Source organism: Notamacropus eugenii, chromosome 5 (genome assembly GCF_028372415.1).
Source record: "Notamacropus eugenii isolate mMacEug1 chromosome 5, mMacEug1.pri_v2, whole genome shotgun sequence".
Lineage (NCBI taxonomy): Eukaryota > Metazoa > Chordata > Mammalia > Diprotodontia > Macropodidae > Notamacropus > Notamacropus eugenii.
The window spans coordinates 333,780,850-333,802,033 of NC_092876.1; the positions used below are offsets into that span (position 1 = coordinate 333,780,850).

A 21,184-nucleotide genomic window follows, 5' to 3' on the forward strand; every position below is an offset into this window, starting at 1 on the left:
TTACAGGTTCCCCATTCACTGACCAGCGCCCACCTGCTTTATAGACATCAGACAGAGAAGGCATATTTCTAGCAATAGTCTTACAAGTTTACATTACCTCATTGTTATATCTCACTGTGCAGTTGCGGTAGATACATATTATTTGTCATTATATAATGCTGAGTAAAAGTGATGGAGATGCATACAAGTCATGAGCCTGGGAAACAGAGATTGTTATGGCCATGGATCCTGGGAAACTAAACTCTAAGAAAAAATTGCAAAAACCCACCTTACACACTAAAATAATTACAGTGTGTTAGCAAGCAAATGAGAGTCAATGAAAAATCAGAGATTAAAGAGACATGAGAAAGAAAGAGATTTGCTGAAGAACAGGAGAAAGGAAATAGGAGCCTTAGTAAGGAGTATGGATATTCATTTCTCTGTGACCACAGAGTAGGAAGAGGGAAAGTGGGACATGAATCAGAGAAATTTTGAGGAATTTTGGTACTTTGTAGAAAGGATCCCACTCAAGTTGGAGGTTTGTAATTGGCCTTTAATCTCACCAGTCCCATGTAAGGCAGTCAAAGTAGTTTACAGGTACATGCTGCCCAACATAGGATTTAGATTTAGGTCTAATCCAGTTCTGTCATTTTACAGATGAGGAAAGTGAGGCCCAGTGAGGTAAAGTGATTTGCCTAGGATCCCACAATAAGCAGCAGAGGCAAGAACTTCTTAACTCCCAGACTCCATCCACTTCTGAATCGACTACACCAGACTCAGGCTTCTTTGTTCCTTTAATTGCTTGTTTTTGCATAAAATTTCTGCTCTGGAAGAGCCTTTTGGAAGTCACATCACCTACCCCCCTAACTTCAGGTGGGAGTGCTTGGGGACAATTTTGCAATATATGGGATTCTTTTTCATTTGTAAAGTTCTACACTCCTCATACCACTTTTTGTCAGAAAGTTCCTTTCTTATATATGGGCAGAGGTGTAGTGGATGTAGTACTGGGCCTTGGGTCAGGAAGACCTTGTTCCAATCACACCTCTGACCATAACTGTGTGATTCCTGGAAAGTCACTTTTAGCTGATCTGGGCCTCAGTTTCCTCATAATAATAATGACAATAACCACTCAATCAACAAACATTTACTAGATTCTTGTTATGTGCACTTGGAAGCAGCTAAGTGGCACAATGGATAGAGCACTGGACTTAGAATAAGGAAGACTCATCTTTCTGAGTTCAAATCCAGACATATCAGATATGTGGTACCTATATGGCCCTGGGCAAGTCACTTATCGCTGTTTACTTCAGATTCCTCATCTCTAAAATGAGCTGGAGAAGGAAATGGCAAACCACGCCAGTATCTTTGCCAAAAAAAACCCAAATGGAGTCAATGAAGAGTCAGACACGACTGAAAACGACTTAACATGTACCAGGCATTGTTCTAGGTACTACAGCTACAAGTGCAAAGAATGAAACAATCTGTGCTCAACATTTTCTACTGGCAAGGAATTTACAATGTAAAGTAGAAGAGGAAGAAACAACAGCACCTATAAATATACGTGCTTAAGTGTAAAGATGGTAACTACAAAAATATATAAAAAGTAGTTAAATGCAAATAAAAAACAAGCAAACTAATCCTGAACAAAGATGTTAGGAAGAAAAAATAGATAATTTAGGGAATAATTTGAATTCCTTAGAAAAAAAAGGAAATTATATACATTCAAGGAATTATTCATTTCTAAAGCAAAGAAAACAATTCAACTACCACCTGCAATTGATAAGAGTGCTAGACCTGGAGTCAAGAAAACCTGAGTTCAAATCATGCCTCAGATACTTCCTAGCTGTGAGACCCTGGGGGTGTCAGTTAGCCTCAGTTTCCTCCCCTGTAAAACGGGGATAGTAATAGCACTCATCTCACAGGGTTGTGGTGAAGATAGAATGAGATCACTGTTTTGCAAACCTTAAAGTGATCTATAAATGCGATCTGTTGTTATTACCTCCCTCACAGGGCTGTTATGAAGTGCCAATTGGACAACGTAGGTAAAGTGATTTGTTAACCTTAAAGTGCTACATCATCATGTTCTCATTGTTCCCATCTTTTTCGATGGGGTTCAGATAGAAATGGTCCTGGGAAAAGTTGCTATCCTGTAATTATTCTTTTTCACTTACTTTTCCAACACCTTCTCATGTATTATTCTATTGACCGGACCTGGGATTTCATTAGTACAGGGAGCTCCAGGAAGGAAGCTTCCTCTGCAGAACCAGGTCAGCAACTGTTCTGCGACTTAAGAGTCTCAACATTTGTCTTATCGTTAAATTTCTCCTGCTCTTTTCATTCTGTTCTCAATAGAAATGGAGTGTCAACTAACCCTCTGTGGGCCTGAAGACAGTTAAGTCACTCAGTCCTCAGCCAGCCATAGTCTCCTCCAGTACAAACAGTCCTCCCTCCTGCATTCTGCCTGAAATCCTCTGTGAAGGGGACAAAGCAGGTTCAGCTGAATTGAAACACACACACACACACACACATACACACACACACACACACACACACACACACACACAAGCACACAACACCCACAACCCAATTTGTTCTGGGCTGCACTTAATAGTTCCCAGTTTGCCAGGACCCATTTTGAAAGCTTGTGGGTAAAAATGAGGTCTTTAACACCACTCTCTCCTGTGCCTCTTTGACCCTTTCTTTGGAAAAACTAGACAATCCTTTCAGAAAATAACAGGGTACGGAATGGGGGCATCACAATGAATTCTTTTCAAAGCTGTGGCTGAAGAACAAGCTTAGGTTAAATTCATTTCATTTTACTTGTAGCCTACCCTTCTTTAAAGAATAATAACACTGATGGCTAAAAGCTTTCCCAGCACTTGATATGATTAGACTGTGGGGCTCAACTGGATGACCTTCCAACCTTTACACTCAGAATTGATTTTCTAATACATTAAGGAGATTAGTCATCCAGAAGAGAGGCCCGGAAGATGCGACCGAAGTTGAAGGCTTCAGACAACCTCTGAAGGAATTCAATGCCCCTCAGAAAAGTTCTGAAGATTAGATGAGACACTTCTTAATTAAGTTCCTTTCATGTACATGAATCTGACTTTCCTCTGTATGAGAGCATTCGGTGTCTCCTGCAGTGTCTGTATCTATGTCCCTTTGTGGGAGAGAGAGAGTCCCCAAGTCTGGACGGCTGGGCAATGGGACTGTAGAATGGGCGTGGCACTTCTCCAACCTGATTGTCTGCTCCAAGACCAAGGCTTCCACTCCCCTCCTGGCAGCCTCATGTCCACCTCTCATAGTATTGGAATGCTGTCTGGGCAGCAACCATTGACAGTTCCACACAGGGTCAGGGTATTCAGGAGAGGGATTGGGGGTCAGAGAACCAGTGGAATTCTGCTCCCATCTCCCTTGTGGTATAGCACCTGGAAACTCATTTGACTAAGTTTCCTCATCTGTGAAATAATTAAAATGACAACATACCTGTAAAAAACAGGAATAATAACATGGTATCTCTGGCTTCCTGGGGAATAATGAGAAATGTATGGGAAATGGAGACTCTTTCAGGTCACTAGAGTAATATACAGCAAATTTCTTTCTGACTATACCAGATGGTACCCTCTTGACTGGCTATCAGCAGTGCCTCTGACAAAGGTGAGAAGCTTTCTCTCTACTGTCTTCTCATACCAGTCTCAGAGCATTTGGGCTCTGGAGGATTGCTAAGGAAATGTAAGGGAGGAGAAGGAAGAGGAGAGAAAGCATAGAAGAACCCCTTATCGTGTTGGTGTCCATATTTGAGAATAATAGACACATTGCAAGATTTGCAGGTGATCGCAAGAAAGATCCCCTACATAGTAACAGGTCAACAAGACACAGGGTGAGCACCTCAGGATAACAAAAGCTATAGAATAAATAGATCACTTCAGAGTGCATTTCCCCCATGCTGCCTCATGGATCAATCTCTGAATTAGGATTATTTGAGTCTTTGTGAATGAGATTACACAAGATTATTGGCTTGAGTTGGCTAGTATGCTATCTGACATATAGTAAATGCTTTATAAATGTTGGTGATTGATGAAGATGGGTTTTCCCTACTTGATTTTTTTCATGAAAATGTGTGGGATTATAGAACATATTGAGAGGTTTTAATTATATATAGAATTCTCTGAGATCTCCTAAGGTCCCACAGAGTAGAGTGGCTAGCACTTGAGAGGAAGTTTCAGGCTCATGTTCCTACAGTACTAAGCAGAGTCCTGTACTGGAAATTAGGAGATCTTGGGTTCTAGTCCCAGCCCTGATGCTGGATTTATTATGTGATAACCATGAGAGAGCACTGAACATGGGTTCAAATACAGCCTCAGAAACTTACTAGTTTTGTGACCCTGGGCAAATCACTTAACCTCTGCCTCAGTTTCCTCATCTGTAAAATGGGGATAATATTAGCTTCTACCTCTCAGGGTTTAAAGGATCAAAGGAGTGAATATTTGTAAAATGCTTTGCAAGGCTTAGGGAGAGCTAGGGGGTGCAGCCCTGGAGTCAGGAGGACCTGAGTTTAAATCCAGCCTCAAACATTTCTTAGCTATATGAGCCTGGGTAAGTCACTTAATCACAATTGCCTCCAAGACAAAACACTTTGCAAGGCTTAAAATGCTATATAATTTTTATCTTTTGTTGTTGCTATTATTATGATGAGTATGCAAGGCATTTTTTCTGAGCCTCAGTTTCATCTATACAATGAGATTAGGTTTGATCAAGGGCTCTCAGTCTGTGGACTGTGGACTTCCATGGGTACATAGATCAATTTTAAGGAGTCAGTGGGAAAAAAATCTTTATTTGAATATGACTGGCTTCCTTTGTAATCCTGTGCATTTTATTTTATGCATTTAAAATATTGTTCTGAGGAGGGGGTCCAGAAAGTTCATCAGAATGCCAAAGGGAGCCGTGATGCACAAATAAGTTAGGAACTCTTCAGCCTGTAGATAATGAAGTGGAGAAATAGATAGAGTGCTAGGCCTGGAGTCAATAAGAGCTGAGTTCAAATCTAGTCTCAGGCTCTTCCCAGCTGTGTGAAGCTGGTAAATCAAGCAATCTCTGTCCGTCTCAGTTTCCTCATCTGTAAAATGGGAGCAATATTAGCACTTACCTCCCAGGGTTGATTTGAAGATCAAATGAGATAATACCTGGCATATAGTAGGCACTTAATAAATGCTCATTTCCTTCCTTCCTAGGTGATCTCTAAGTCATCTTCCTGCTTGCATATGTATCCTAAATATCTTTACTATCACTACTGATGTTGATGAGTCAACAATCATAGGAACATAGCTCTAGAGCTAGAAGGGACATTGGGGGCTGTTGACTCTAACAACCTAATATTATGTGTGAGTCAATTGAGGCAGATAAAGGTTAAGTGACTTGCCTAGGGTGACATAGCTAGTAAGTGTCTGAGGCTGAATATGAACTCCAATCTTCCTTATAATCTATCTATTACACTAGTTATTTGCCTCAAGTGGTAAGTATCAGAGCTGCCATTTGAACCCAGACCTCTGACTCAAAATTAAGTGTTTTCCCCCGAAGCTGCATCGCCATATGTGTGTCTTCTCTCACCAGCTAGACTGTAAAGTGTCTTGAGGGCATGACTATTTCTTAAAGTTATTCTTTATCTCCCATGAAACCTAACATAAATGTCTTCTAGTGGTGCCAAGCAAGTGTCACCAAGTAGGTGCCCGATTGAGTGATAAATGCAAAGAGACGTCAAATTTAGGAAATAGGTCCATAATTCTGCCATTGACCGTGATGTGTTCTGGTTTAAATGCAGAGATTTGAATCTAAAAGATGGAGAAGATTAAATCAGAGGTGAATGGGAAAAAGAGGAGCAAAATGGGGGAAGTAGGGCCCTTCCTGATGTGTTTGAGAACCATGACTTAATTATTTGGGCTAAAAAATAGGAGATATGTAGAAGAGAATTTGGAGGTAAGGTTGGAAGGATACATAAAAGCCAGACTGTGGGGTTCCTGACTCCTGGGCTTAGGAGTTTAGATTTTATCCATAGTTGTTGCTGTTCGGTCTGACTCTCTGTGACCCCATTTGGGTTTTCTTGGCAAAGATACTCTATTGGTTTGTCATTTCCTTGTCCAATGCATTTTACAGATGAAGAAACTGAGGCAAACAGGGTTAAGTGACTTGGCCAGGGTCACACAGCTTGTAAAGGTCTGATGCCAAATTTGAACTCAGGAAGACGAGTCTTTCTGACTTCAGACTTGGTGTTCTGTGCCACATAACTGTCCATAACCAGTGAAGAATTATTGAAAGATTTTGAGCACAGGCTTTTTGGGGGAAGATTAATCTTGTATCATTATACAAAATGGATTGGAACAGGCCAAAAGAATAGGCTGTCCCTCCCTTGCACAGGGTCCTTTGGACCTTAGTTCTCCTATCAACAACTCCCATTTGTGGTTTGGAGTCCCAGAAGCACATTATTAAATAGTCATTTTCTTGTTTGGGTCCTCATCCTTCAACTGTCATTCTGCTTCATTATAAGAACATTACTGAGAAACTTTCTCTGATATTGCTGCAGCAAAAAGTGAATAGAGGGATTGAAAGGTGCACCAGATGATAGAATACTTTGAATGCACAGCACAATACACACACACACATACACATACACACACATTTATTTATTTATTTGTTTGTTTATATGAACTTCACCAAGAAGGCAATAGAGTCACTAAAGGGTTAGAAAGAGAAGTGATTTGGCATATGTATTAGAAAAGTAATCTGACAAAGGTATGAAGAATAGATTGGAAGGAAAAAGAAAGTAAAATTAAGAAGACCAATTAGGAAGCTGTTGCCATGGTCCAGATCAGTGGAAGGGGAGAATTCTCAAAATGGGGACAGTGGAAATAAAGTGGAGGGAACAGATTTGAAGTATCTTGGCAAAATTAAATGCATATGACTTGGGAATGAAGTCAAGGGTAGCAATTAGTTTTCCAAATTGGATGACTGAGTGTTGGTGACACTGACAGGAATTCGGAAGTCAGAATGAAGAGCAGGTTTCGGGGAAATTTTACTAAGTTCAAGATTGGGAGCTTAAGGTAGGAATGAATGGAATTGCTAAGAGAGAAGAGAAAGGACCAAGATCAGAACCTTGGAGAGTACCCAACTTGGGGGATGGGGGAAAAACCAGTAATAAGTGAAGGAGACAGAGAAGTAGTGGTTATTTGTAGTGTCTCTTAAGAAGAGAATATATAGTAGGAGAGGGTGGAAGGTAGGGTCTGATGCTATAAAGTGGTCAAGAAGGATAAGGACTAGAAAAAAACAGTCATTGAATTTGACAATTTAGAGTTTGTTACTGACTTTTTAAGAGGTCATTTTCAGTAGAGTTGGGGGATGCGGTGATGGAAACAAATTATCAGGTTTTGAAGCAAGAGTGAGTAGTGAGGAAGGGGATCAACATGGAGTAATATAGACAATTTGTTCAAGAAATTGGACAGTCTAGGTGAAAAGAGAGTGATTGGCAGCTGTATAAGATAGAAGGACCAAGAGAAAGCCTTTTTTGGGACCTGGAGGACTTGGTTATATTTGTGAAGGAAGTGGCACCATTAATATTACTGTCTCTGACTCTGAGCAACACATTATACTTCTCTGGGACTGTTTCTTCATCTGTAAAATCAGACTTCTAAGGTCCTTTCTAACTCTAAATATATGATTCTACAAATTCAGGGGCAAAGGAGCAATTGAAGATACATGAAAGCCTGAATGATTGCCAGACCCATGTGCAGGAGGAGGTGGGAGGGAACAAGGTCAAGGGTGCAAAGAAAGCTAATCTCTTCTCCTACTGTCTTAGACAATGGGAAGGAATATAATCATGAGCTCAGACAGTGGAACTATTGCTGCAAAGGCATGTGAGAGGCTGAGCATAACTTGTCCCCAGCATTCCTACTAAGCTGTATTCTTGCTATCTGCACTAATAATTTCTGCAATATCTCCCTAATGGTTTGTGCCCTATCCCAGTACCACCAGAGGTGTCAGCTTCATGGTGTATTATCTAGACTGTCCATTTCCAGTGACCACTGGTAGAGATGTATATCCTTGGGGTGGATGAGTGGTTCTAAGAGATCACTCCCAAACTCTTCAAATGTATCCATATCTTGGCTCTTAAATATGTTTGCAAATGTTCATGTGCATATGTAATAATAAAGCCACCTTCCTTTTCTGAAAACTCAATTTAGGAATAATGTCTGCAACAGGGAGGCACAATTTGCAGCTTGATTAATTAGGGCCTGCTAAAACTTCTAATTACTTGTTTGTTTTAAATGAGGTGTTTTGTTCTCATTAAAATCATTAATGCTAGTAAGGGAATGATAATGTGTTTTTAATATGTATGTTTGAATTTGGACCCCTTCATTTTATAAACAGGAACCTAGGCTTAATCAATATCTTCACATACTGACAACTGTATTTGTTGGATAAGAATGTACTTAAGCTATCAAACAGTGCTCACTTATAATGTCAAACCAAAACAGAAAGATCTGTTCCCAACTCTAGCTGAAAATTGTTAACATTAGCCAAGCATCTGATTATATTATCAACTGGTTAAATACAGAACTGCTTACTTACTGGACACATGTAACTGGTGAATTTGTCTGATGTCAATATTAAATAGCCAGATAATGTCAATAGTAGCTCACCATCATTCAGGCATTAGTCATAATATGGAAACCCAGTTGTTCTCCTTCTTAAAGATGCTGCTATTAATGTTTTGCTACCCATATAACTGAAAGGCAGTAGGAGAAAGAGCATTGGATTTGGAGTCACTGAGACCTGGGTTCAAGGGTGTGCTGGAGTTGACTCAAACTGTCTCCCAAGAGCCAGTTATTAAATTTTTTAGTATTAACATTTACACCTTGGAAATGAACAAATGCTACAATTCAGGGCATGATTTCTTGTTTTGTTGGTTGCTTAGACTTTAAAATATGACAGAGATGTTTATGATGCAGATTAAACTTAAAAGTCTAGTTTTTCACAGCCAGTTGTTAAACATTTATTAGCATATTATTATTGATTGGGTTTAAATCCTGGCTTTCCTTACTTTGTATGCCATCTTGGGCAAGTCACTTTTTTTAGCCTTAGCTTTCTTATTTGCGAATGAAGGATTTGAACTAAATGGCCTTTACAATTCCTTCTTCTTCTAAATTCTGTGATCTTTTTAGTATTTTCAAAGACAAAAACATTCACTTACAACAGCTCCTGGTGGAAATGCCAAAGCAGTGCTTCATCCTCCTGGCAGTATTGTTCAGTAACCACAGAGTAGAGGAAGCGTATCTCTCTCTTATGCTGCATGTGCCCCCATTTGTTTTCTTCAGTTTTGTAGCCCCTTGACATTTCTCTCTGATAGAGAACAAATACTCTATCAGTCAGTGGGATGCCAGGGAAGAAAACAAGATGCCAGAGGTGTGGGAGAAAATAGGCACAAATATCAAAGCATAGGCTAAAGCATGTGTAGTCAACAGTCATAAATAGAGACAGGAAGAACTTGAGTGAATAAGTAGGAACCAAAGAATCAGCTAGGTTTGTAGGAAGTTCAGGGAAAAGAGACAGGTTGATGTACAATGGGCATGTGCTGCTGCTCAATTACTTTTAATCTGACATTAAAAATAACACCAATAACTAACATTTATATAGCACTTTACTATGTTCCAGGCACTGTGTTAAGTACTTTACAATTGTCTCATTTGATTCTCACAACTCTAAGAGCCAGGTGTTATTATTATCCTCATTTTATAGTTAAGGAAATTGAGGCAAACAAAATTTAAGAGACTTGGTCAGGATCACACAGGGGGCAAGTGTCTGAGACCAGATTTGAATTCAGGACTTTCTACTCCAGGCCCAGTGCTCTATCCACTGTACCACCTAGTTGACAGACAATATAGTGAGAAAACAGTCTTGTGAAAAGTAGGAACTGTATTTACCTCACCATCTATGGCCAAGGAGAGCCTTGGTCATTGAATTGTCACTTGCCTAAAGTATTGTAATAGATTCCCAAAGGTTCTTTTCACCTCCATTCTCTCCCACCCAATCCATCCTTCATCCATTTGTCAGACCAATCTTTCTTTTTGCAGAGATATAGTCATGGCTCACCCTACTCAAAAACCTTCAATGGCTTCCAATTTTCTGCTAAGAGCAAATTCATTTGTCTCAAAGTTAGGTCACTACACTATCTGGTACCACCTGACTTTTTCAACATTGTCTCACATTATTTCCCCCTATTGACTCTTTCCTCTAGCTTTCCTCTAGACTACCCCTTTTCCTCAAACTGTGCCCTCAGCTATCTCACCTCCCCATCTTTGTTCACAGTGCTCCCAGTGCCTAGGATGTTTTTCCCTTTCATCTTCCCCCATTAAATTCCTCCCCTACATTTAAAGGCCAGATCAAATAATACCTCCTCCATAAAGCCTCCCTTGATTCCCCTTCTTGGTAACATCCTTACCCTTGGTAACATTCCATGGTGGTTTTTTTTGTACTTTGCATGTGTACAAGGATGGCATTCCTCTAAAATAATTATAACTGGATTATTGTATATTCTAGATATCAGTGTTTGTGTCTTGGTTTACTAAGATCAAGGACTATGTTCTATTTCAATTTTCTGTCTCATAGTGTTCTGCAAAAAGCAGATGATTAAAATATTTGTAGGATCTAATTTTAAAAGCTTCTTTCATTAGAGTAATTAAATGTACAAAAGGGGAAAGGCTGCAGGAGAAACTGTGGGGGCTCCCTCTGAACTGAAGAAGAGCCACGGATAAGCAAAGAGAGGCCCCTAAATGAGTTCAATCTCCTCAGGTCTGGGGAATGGCAGTGGCAAAATTTGGCCACAATTAATTGTTAAGAATTAGTGAGGCAGGTGTCTGTGGTTGCACTTCAGTGTTTCTATTGTTGCCGAGTTCCTTAAATCTTGTTCTAAATAGCAGATTTTTAAAAATACAGTCATAAGAGTAGAAATCATAATGTTCACATTTAGAGCCCCGTTTTAATTGAATTCTATGATTGAATGGGAAAACATGCTAAATTCTTTTAGATACTCAGAGCTAGAGAAAATCTATTCAGACCCTCTGGTTACCGGATCCCATGTCATATCTGCTTGACTTCTAAAGCCCTTTACAACCTGCCCTTTCCTATCTTTCCAGTCTTCATACACTTTACCCTCCTCAATGAACTCTGATCTAGAGATGTCAGCTTTCTTGCTATTTCTCACACACAGGACTTCATCCCCTGAGTCCATGCATTTTCACTGATTGTCCCATGCCTGTGATGCTCTTTTTCCTCACTTTCATTTCCTGACTCCCTTCAAGACAGTTCAAAGCTCAATCTTCTGCAAGGAGCCTTTTTTCAGGCTCCCTTATTCTTCTCACCCCCTACTCACTGATCCAGTGCCTTTGATGCTGCATTGTTGATGTTTGTCCTTCATTATCAAAGAGCACCAATGACATCACAAGGGTGAAGTCTTGACTTGTGCATGAATTGGATTTAGGTGAGAAAGAGTTGTGCAAAATCCTCACTCTGTTCTCTTATACTGTATACATCTTGTATGGACACAACTGTTTGCATATTGTCTCTCCCTTTTGAATACAAGCTCCTTGAAGAGAGGAACTTTATTTTTGTTTCTTGTGTTGTTGTTTTTACTTCATTTGTAACCCCAAAGCTTAACACAGTACCAATACATAGGAAGCACTTGATAAGCATTTATTGACTGATTGACCACTAACCATGCCCCTCACCACCACTTGGTAGGTATTGACCTGAAGTATAGGCACATTACCTAGGCAAAAATCAAATTTAGAGATAGGTTTGAAAAATAAACCCCATAAAATAAAGATTAATGTTGTAATATGTTATAGTTTCAGTAAAGCTAGGAAAATGCAAGAAAATTCCTTTGGGGAGTCAGATTCTGAGATGGCATTGGAAACCTAACAGGACTAGAGACTGAGGAAGAGATTCTTCAGAGCCATAAGGTGACCATGACAGCTCCCTCAGAGTACATAACAAGTCCCAAGTGTATTGCAGTACAGTAGAGATGCTCAGTCATTCATCCTTATTATCATTTCTGTACTATGGAGAGATGAGTCAAGGTTGAAGTCATTAGGGACTCTTGGACTTCCACATAGTGTTAGTATGGGGGAAATCCTCTTGGGACCAGAACCAGGGATACTAAACTTACTACCACTACACACTCGGTTGTTCATCTTGTTGAGGGTTGAGCAACAATATGACCCTTATTGACCTAAGCAAAGTGGAAAATGCAGTGGAGAGAAAGGACTCATGAATTACAAATATCATCTTTCCATGTAGGAATGTAAACAGTTCAACTTTAACAAGTCTCTTATGGTTTCTCTTTCCTGTTTGCCTTTTCGTGTTTCTCTTGATTCTTGTAATTAAAAGTCAAATTTTCTATTTAGCTCTGGTCTTTTCGACAAGAATGCTTGGAAGTCCTCTATTTCGTTGAAGTTTCATATTTTCCCCTGAAGTATTATATTCAGTTTTGCTGGGTAGGTGATTCTTGGTTTTAATCATAGCCCCTTTGACCTCTGGAATATCATATTCCAAGTCCTCTGATTCCTTAGTGTAGAAGCTGCTAAATCCTGTATTAATCCTGATAGTGTCTTCACAATACTTAAGTTTCTTTCAGACTGATTATAATATTTTCTCCTTGGCCTGGGAACTCTGGAATTTGGCTACAATATTCCTAGGAGTTTTCCTTTTGGGATCTCTTTTAGGAGGTGATTGGTAGATTTTTTTCCATTTTTATTTTACCCTCTGGTTCTAGGGTATCAGGTCAGTTTTCATAGATAATTTCTTAAAAGATGATGTCTAGGCTCTTTTTTTTTGATCATGGCTTTCAGGTAGTCCAATAGTTTTTAAACTATCTCTCCTGAATCCATTTTTCAGGTCAGTTGTTTTTCCAGTGAGATACTTCACATTGTCTTCTATTTTTTCATGCCTTTGGTTTCATTTTCAAATTTCTTGATATCTCATAAAGTCATTAGTTTCCATTTACTCCATTCTACTTTTTAAAGAATTATTTTCTTCAGTGAGCTCCTCTTTTTTCCATTTGGCCCATTCTGCTTTTTAAGGCATTTTCTCCTCATTGGCTTTTTGGATCTCTTTTGCTATTTGGCTTAGTCTAATTTTAAAAGTGTTATTTTCTTTAGAATTTTTGGGGTTTCCTTTAGCAAGCTGTTGACTCATTTTTCATGATTTTCTTGAATCACTCTCTTTTCCCTTCTCAATTTTTCCTCCACTTCTTTTACATGATTTTAAAAATCCTTTTTCAGCCCTTCCATGGTCTGAGACCAGTTCATATTTTCTTAGAGACTTTGGATGCAGGAGCTTTGGCTTTGTTGTCCTCTGGCTATATATTTTGATCTTCCTCATCATCAATGACATAAGAAAATACCTCTTCACCGAGAAAGTAAGAATCTATACTCTGTTTCTTTTTCCCATGTTTGCTCATTGTCCCAGCCAATTACTTGACTTTTGAGGTTTGTTAGATGGAGGTCTCTAGAAGTAGCCTCTACTTCAACAGTGGCCGCAGATGCCCTGGGGCTGGGACCAGGACAGGGCTAAGGGCAGGACCATGCACCCCTCTCAGACAGGTGAGAGACCCTTCCCACTGACCTTTGAAGCTGTCTTTAGTGTTTGTGGGTTAAGAAGTCTGGAATCCAAAACAGCAACCTTTGATTCAATCCCCTAAGGTCTGCTTCCACTGTATCCCACACCAAACTATGCTGCACTCCCAGTCCAGTGCAATAGACCCTTCCTATCAACCTTCCAGATTGTCTTGGACTGGCAATTTGCTTCAGTCTGTCATTTTTTTACTTTTACAGCCTTAGAATTTGTTTAGAGTCATTTTTACAGATTTTTTTGAGGAGTTTTGGGGGAGAGCTCTAGCTGGTCCCTGCTTCTACTCCACCATCTTGGCTCCACCCACTGTGAGACCCCTTCTAAACTCTTAAGAGTCTGTGAATCTGTAATCTTTGTAGTTTGGTAAGGACTCATAGAAAAGGCACAGAAGAGAAAGTGCTCCTGACTACACAACCAAATTCTAATATCATTCCAGGTATGACCTATGACCTTAGAGAGAGACAATAATGCTTTCTTAGAATAATAAGAACCCGACATTTTAGAGATGGCATCTACACCAGCGAGAGTCAGCATAGTATAATGGATAGTAATTTGGTCTCAGAGTCAGGAAGACCTGAGATCCCATTCCTCCTCTGAAACATACTGGCTGTGTGACCTTGGGCAACAGACAACTCCTCAGTGCTCCCAGGAAGTCTCTAAAATTGTAGTCTCAGAGCATTTCCTAACTTGTATTGATAATGGGAGATGTCTTCACTGAGGTTTCCCTATACCAGTGAAAACAAAACTATAAAAAGGAAGAAATGAAGAGAGAGAGAAAGTTATATTAGCTTTACCTCCAGAGTAGATAATTAGCCAGACATGGCTATTTACCATTTGCCTTCTATATTTTCCCAATAAGGTTGTATAGATGTCAAAAACAAGCACAATGTCTTTTTTTTTTTTAATCCTTGGTGCCTAGAATAGTGATATATATGTGTGTGTGTATGTGTGTGTGTGTATTTATATATGATGTTTTGTTGCTGTTCAGTTGTTTCAGTTATACCCAATTCTCTGTGACCCCATTTGGGGATTTTCTCAGCAAAATACTGGAGTGCTTTTCTAGCTCCTTCTACAGATAAGAACACTGAGGCAATCAGGCTTCAGTGACTTGTCCAAGGTCCCCTAGCTAGGAAGTGTCTGAGGCCAGATTTGAGCTCAGGAAGATGAGTCTTCCTGGCTCCAGACCTGGCACTCTATCCACTGCATCACCTACTTGTATGCATGTGCACACACACACATATGCACGCACGCACACACACACACACACACACACACACACACATACACACACACCAATATCATTAATTACCTTGTTTTATACACAAAGTGATATTTCTTAGAATTGCAATTGGACACCCCTCTGATTCAAATTTAGCCCCAAATTATTTTTGGCTATCTTTCCTACCCTTCAAATTCTCATCAAAAAATAGAATTTGGACACCATTGAGTACACAGTGATGTGAACAGTAACAGCATCACTGGAACAGATGTTCTAGGATCAGAGATTTGGAGCTAGGATGAACTTTAGAGGCCATCTGATCCACCCTCTCCATTTTATGTGAAAAGAGAAGGTCTCCAGATTTGTGACGTGACTTAACCAAAGTCACCCCAGTGGCAGGTGATAAATAAAATAGAGGTTTGAACCCATATCCTCTCATATCAAATACAGCATTCTTTCTACTCTATCATGCTGTAGCTTCCCAAAATGCTTTGAAGAGAACAGGATTCATGTGGAATATAATGATCACTAATCTCTAATTTCCAGCTGTCTTACTCCCTAACACACTAGTGGATTCCTCTCAATGCATGATACAGTTCTTTGTTCATATGAGGTCATTATTAAATGTTTGTTGAATCAATGATTTCTGGTTTACATGTTAAAATATTATATTCCTTTCTAATAGAATGTAAGTTCCTTGAAGGCAGGGACTGTTTCATTTTCTTGTCTTTGAATCTCCACAATACCTAATACAGTGCCAAATATAGAACTGGCGCTTAATAAATGCTTCTTCATTGATGCTTTATATTTGACAGACCCTGTCATTTAGTTGCATATACTCTCAACTGTTCCTTTCTAGGAACTCATTTAACGGTGGAGATACACCCTGGGAACAAAACACCACAGCTACTTAAGAAATTCTCCTTTGACAAACGTAAGTATTCATTTGCATATGTTGCAGAACCCCTAGGGGTACTGACTGTATCTATCAGGAATGGGAAGTAATTTCAGGAGGGAGGAGACTAGATGCCCCTGGAGTCTATACTCAGTCCTATATTCTTTTTGGAGAAACAGGAAGAATATATAGAGCACTTTAGCCTGAGCTCAGCTGCATCTAGAGGCTTGCATTGGTAAGGGTCTGATCTCTGGAATGCTGATGACTTGTATTTCCTTCTCAGTAGTTAGTTGCCTGGAACTATTCCCCATACTCACTATACCTGCTCCTTCTAATTTTCTATATATTTGTGGGGAATTCATATCATTTGGGTGGGAGGAATGTATTACATCCCCAAATCTGTTTCACAGACTGGTGAGTAGGAGGCTCATCTGGCTGCCTCATTTGTCTGGTTTCTTTCTGTACAGACATATTTGGTACTCAGGCAGAATACTCCAGTCTCAGAGGGAAGTGTCAGTTGAGAAAGAGCTGAACTCTTCAGCTGCTTTCTGAATTGACACAGCTCCTTCCCTGAAACAGACACTGAGAAAGGAATGAAAACAGTTGCAGGATTGCTTTGGAAACAAGATCTAGTGTTCAAATCTACCCTTATCTTCTTTCCAGGGGGAATTAAAGAAGTATTAACAATGTCATGAAGTCTATCACCCTGCCTTCAGTCAGTGCCAAAGAATGAAGACTGTTTTTATTTATTTTTTAATCCCCCTCTTTCCTTCCCAAAACAAATAAGGAGAAAAACCATAATTTTTATAAGAAGTAAGCATAGCCAAAAAAACCAAAAACTCATAGGCCATATCCAAAAATGCACCTCTCACTTGACATCCAGGGTCCATCCCCTCTATGGCAGGAGGTGGGAGGGATTATCATTTCATCATCCATCCTCTGGAATCATGGTTCTGCACAATATGCTTCTACTGTGTAGACTGTTTCCCTGGTTCTGCTCACTTTACTCACTTCATAGAAGCCTTTCAAGATTTCTCTGAAACCATCCCCTTTCTTGTATCTTCTTTTAAAGTAGAACCTTTTATTTTCTTTTATTTTAGAATTCATTTTTCAAATTCTTAGTTCCAAATTCATTCCTGCCCGCACGTTCCTCCCCCACCCATTGAGAAGGCAAGCAGAGTGACACTCATTGATACATCTCATATCTTTTGACAGCAGAATTCTCCAATGGATGAAAACTCTTTTTGTTTGCAGTTCTTTGCTTCAACAACAAAAATCTGTTATAAATATGTTTTCACATATGGGTCTTTTCCTCCTTTTCTTTTTTTTTTTAAATCTCTTGAGACATAGACCTAGTAAGTGATATAACTGGATCGAAGGAGGGGCTGGGGTGGTGTATAGTTCTAAATTGCTTTCCGGAATAGATGCATTGATTCACAGCTCCACCAACAGTGCACCAGCACATCTGTGCTCCCACAGTATCCCCACCGATTGTCATTCTCCATTTTAGTCATCTCTGCCAATCTGATAGGTAGAAGGTGGAACCTAAGTGTTATTTTAATTTGTGTTTCCCAAACTATTTATGATTTGGAGTGTTTTGGAGCTTGGATTTCCTTCTTTGAGAACAGCCTATTCATATCCTTTCACCTTTTATCTGTTGGGGGATGGCTGCCATTCTTATATATTTGAATCAGTTTCTTATGTATCTTAAATATGAGACCTTTATCAGAGAAATTTGTTGTAAAGATTTTTTTCTCCCAGTGAACTGTTTCCCTGCTAAGTTTAATTTTATCTTATTTTTAAAGCTTAGCAGAAAAGAATTTACAAACTCTTTTAACATCCCTTCCAATAATTGTGAGGGCCCTGCCAAAAGTTTTTGCATCTAACTTAAATAACTTACGTTGCTCCTTAAACAATTTTTGCCTTATTTACCCTTCAGTAAGGTGAGGAACAGCTGGTCATTTCCCATAGCGCAAAAACCTTTAATATGCAATATTTGAGAAAAGAATTATTAGATTGCCCTTTGATTTTCGTATTTTCTTTATCCTTTCCTTTTTTTCTAACTTTCCTTTTCCCTTTTCTATTCCCTTTGTTCCTTTCCCTTCCCCTTTCCTCTTCCTTTTTATTTTTGTTCATGGCCAGGTCTATTAAAGACCTTAGTTTGTAAAGGCTAAGGTCTCCCACTGCATCTGGGGCCATCTCCAGTTGTCCTGATCTATGTCTGGCCACTGGACTCAGATGGTTCCAGAAGAGAAAGTGAGGCTAGTAATTTTCCATAGTCCTCCCTCATTTAAATTCAATTCACTGGCATGTCATGGCATCACCTCCCTGATGTGAGGGGAGAATGTTAAGAATGAAGGACAAACAACAACTCATGGTCAATTCTTAGAGCACCTATTCAATCCAACAAAAATGTTTGAGTACCTGCTAAAAGCCAAGATGATGTGCTAAGCCCCATCTGAAATATAGAGATTAATGGGGCACTGTCCCTGTCATCAACATTCCTAGAGTTTAGCTGATAATATAGAAAGCTAAAAACAAATCCTTTGATCACAAATAATCTCTAATCACCCACTGGATAAATCCTTCTCCCTTCTTCCCCATTTTTTCCCTCTCACCTTACCCAGGAGGAGTCAACAAGTTGGGAATTTATTGGTGCCAATTTCAACTGTTTTTTCTTGATCTGTACTAATGAGTAGACTAAGGCTAAGGGGCAAAGTGTAAGAGAAACCAGAAGCAAGAGTATGTGATAATTGGGTAGCTGAGAATTGCTTATACTTGACTTACCGACATTTGGAATTTTGTAGGTTTTCAAGGCGATCGGAATGGAAACACAAGACCGCAGCAGCCAGGAGGAAAAGACACCCATGGTAAATATCGGTTAAGTTCTATGGCATTCCTTCATTATGTTTAGTTTGCCAACAATTCAGTAAGTGCCCACAGTCTATGACACACTGTGTGTTCAAGTTCTGGGGGAAAATACAAACAGAAAGAAGAAATGATCCCTGTCTTTGAGAAGTATGTAATATAGTAAGGGTGATAAGTCATGTCCAAATGATTACAATGCATGGAATCCATTAAGTGAATGAAGCAATGAAGCAAATGGATGAAGCACAAAGAGCTATTATATCAGATAAAGGAAGTTCCATATTTGACTAGGATATCAGGAAAAGTTTTATGGAAGCATTGGCACTTGAGCTGTGCCTTATAGGACAAGTAGAAGTCCGAAAGGTAGCGAAGGGCAGTAGGGTAGGAGAGCAGTCAGCACATAGGGAAAAACAAAAGCAGTGACCCAGAGGTAGGAAAGCACAACGACTGTCATTTTGTGGTTGTTCAGTCATATCTGACTCTCTGTGACCCCATTTGGGGGTTTCTTGATCAAGATACTGGAATGGTTTGCCATTTTCTTCTCCAGCTCATTTTACAGATGAGGAAACTGAGGCAGAGTTAAGTGACTTGCCCAGGGTCACACAGCTAGTAAGTGTCTAAAGCCAGATTTGAACTCAGGAAGATGAGTCTTTCTAACTCTAGGCCTAGCACTTTGTTCATTACTCCACCTGTCTGCCAGCTCTGTTTAACCATAGCATTAACTGCAGAGATAAGTTTAGAAAGGTCAGTTGGAACTCCTGTGTAGAGGGCCTTGATGCCAAGCCTGAAGAAGTTAGACTTTATTCTAAAGTGATGAGAGATTATTAAAGGTTTCTGAGCATCCAAGTGTCACAATGGCATCTGAGAATGAGGAAGGTTAATTCAACAATCAAGAAATGTATGGGATGGCTTGGAGGAAAGAATGAATGAATTCCTTAACTAGGTAAGGTCCCATTTTGAAAAATAAATTTGAAACAGTAGCCACATAAAAATGCCTGATTTCTGCCCCTGTATTTCAATGGTATGAAGAAATTATGTTAAATTTTAAAGGCATTTTAGTTTAAAATATATTAGCAAACATTGACTATATAAATACACCATGGTTTAGAAGGCAAGTTAATAAAGCAAATTGATCTTGTGGGAAAAAAATACCAGACTGAGAGCCAGAAGGCTTGGGCTGGTGCCTAGGCTCCCCCACCAGCCCACTGGGCAGTTCCCTTTCCCTCCATGGATCTCAGTTTCCTCATCTGTAAGGTGAGAGAAATCAACTCTGTTAGTTGATTTAGCCCCTTCCAGTGCTAGTGTTCTGTGATTCTTTGTGTTAAATATAGTTAGCTCTATTCCATGCATTTTCCATTATTTGAAATCAGATCAACTTGGTTAATGCCATGGATATTTTAAATGTATTTATGCACAACATATTTGGGTAGGGGTGCTATGCCTCTGAGCCTTATATAATCTATACAGAGGGGAGATTTAATGAGGCATAAATCATCATAGGGTTTTAAAATATGCAGATATTATGAAATGGAATGGAGAAGGAGTGAAGCTCGTAACAGTGTTTTCAACATCATTTTAGAAATGTCATCCTTCTTCCAAATGGAAGGGGGAAAAAATCCCTCATTTTCCAAGCTATATTGAGCAGAAACCTGTTAAATGTGTAAATCCACTTTCTATCCATTTAGGTCAATGCAATGGCCCTTGTCAGAGAAAACCTGATAGATGTTGACTATAGATACAAAAAGCTGTTAAAGAGGGAAGGGGGGAGGGGAAGGTAAAGCAAGTCGGCTTCCTTTCCCTGGGGTTTCCAGGACTTACATGACTTCAGCTCTTCAGGCTATCCAGCAGGTGCAGTCCTTATTCTGATTGGTCAGGTAACAATAATAATAACAAAAATTATTAATAATAGCTCATATGTATTTGGCATTTTGTGACATAATAGTGCTTCCCTCATAATAGCCTTGTGAGGTAGGTAGTACAGGGGGTTATTATCCCCATTTTACAGATGAGGAAACTAAACTCACCAAAATTAGTTGAGTTACCCAATGTCAAGGCATGTAGTAATATCCCCAAGGTACATATGGAAAAACTGAGGCTCACAGACGTCAATTTGCCTATGGTAACACAGCTAGTAAATGTCAGAGACCATGACTTGAACACCTGACTCAAAGTCTAGAGCTTTCTTTTTCTATATCATGTTTCCTTTCCCTCATATTTGTATATCACATTACAGTTTACAAAGTTACTTTCACATATAATATCCAATCAATTAATCAATAAGCATTTATGAAATATTTACTACATGCCAACTGAAAACTATCCTTGCTCTCCATCTAGCCGATGGAAACAACATACGCATATATAGTTTCATATAAAGCAGACGTAAGACAATTTTGAAGGGAAGGCACTAGCACTGGGAGAATCATGACCTTCACCTTCCTGCAGAAGGTGGCATTTCAGTGGAACGAGGTGGACAGTTGAGGCAAAAGGACAGAGGCAGGAGGTGAGGGGGACCATAATAAGGCCAATTTGGCTAGACTGAA

General features: G+C 39.4%; 1 protein-coding gene across 1 annotated transcript in view; it reads left to right on the top strand.

Moving 5' to 3' along the window:
- Positions 1-21,184, top strand: part of KY (kyphoscoliosis peptidase) — a 96,804-nt gene that overhangs the window by 16,488 nt on the left and 59,132 nt on the right. Inside the window, exons 4-5 of the mRNA XM_072613597.1 lie at positions 15,738-15,812; positions 18,581-18,643. Coding sequence (XP_072469698.1) covers positions 15,738-15,812; positions 18,581-18,643 — 138 coding nt within the window. The remainder of the gene's footprint in view (positions 1-15,737; positions 15,813-18,580; positions 18,644-21,184) is intronic.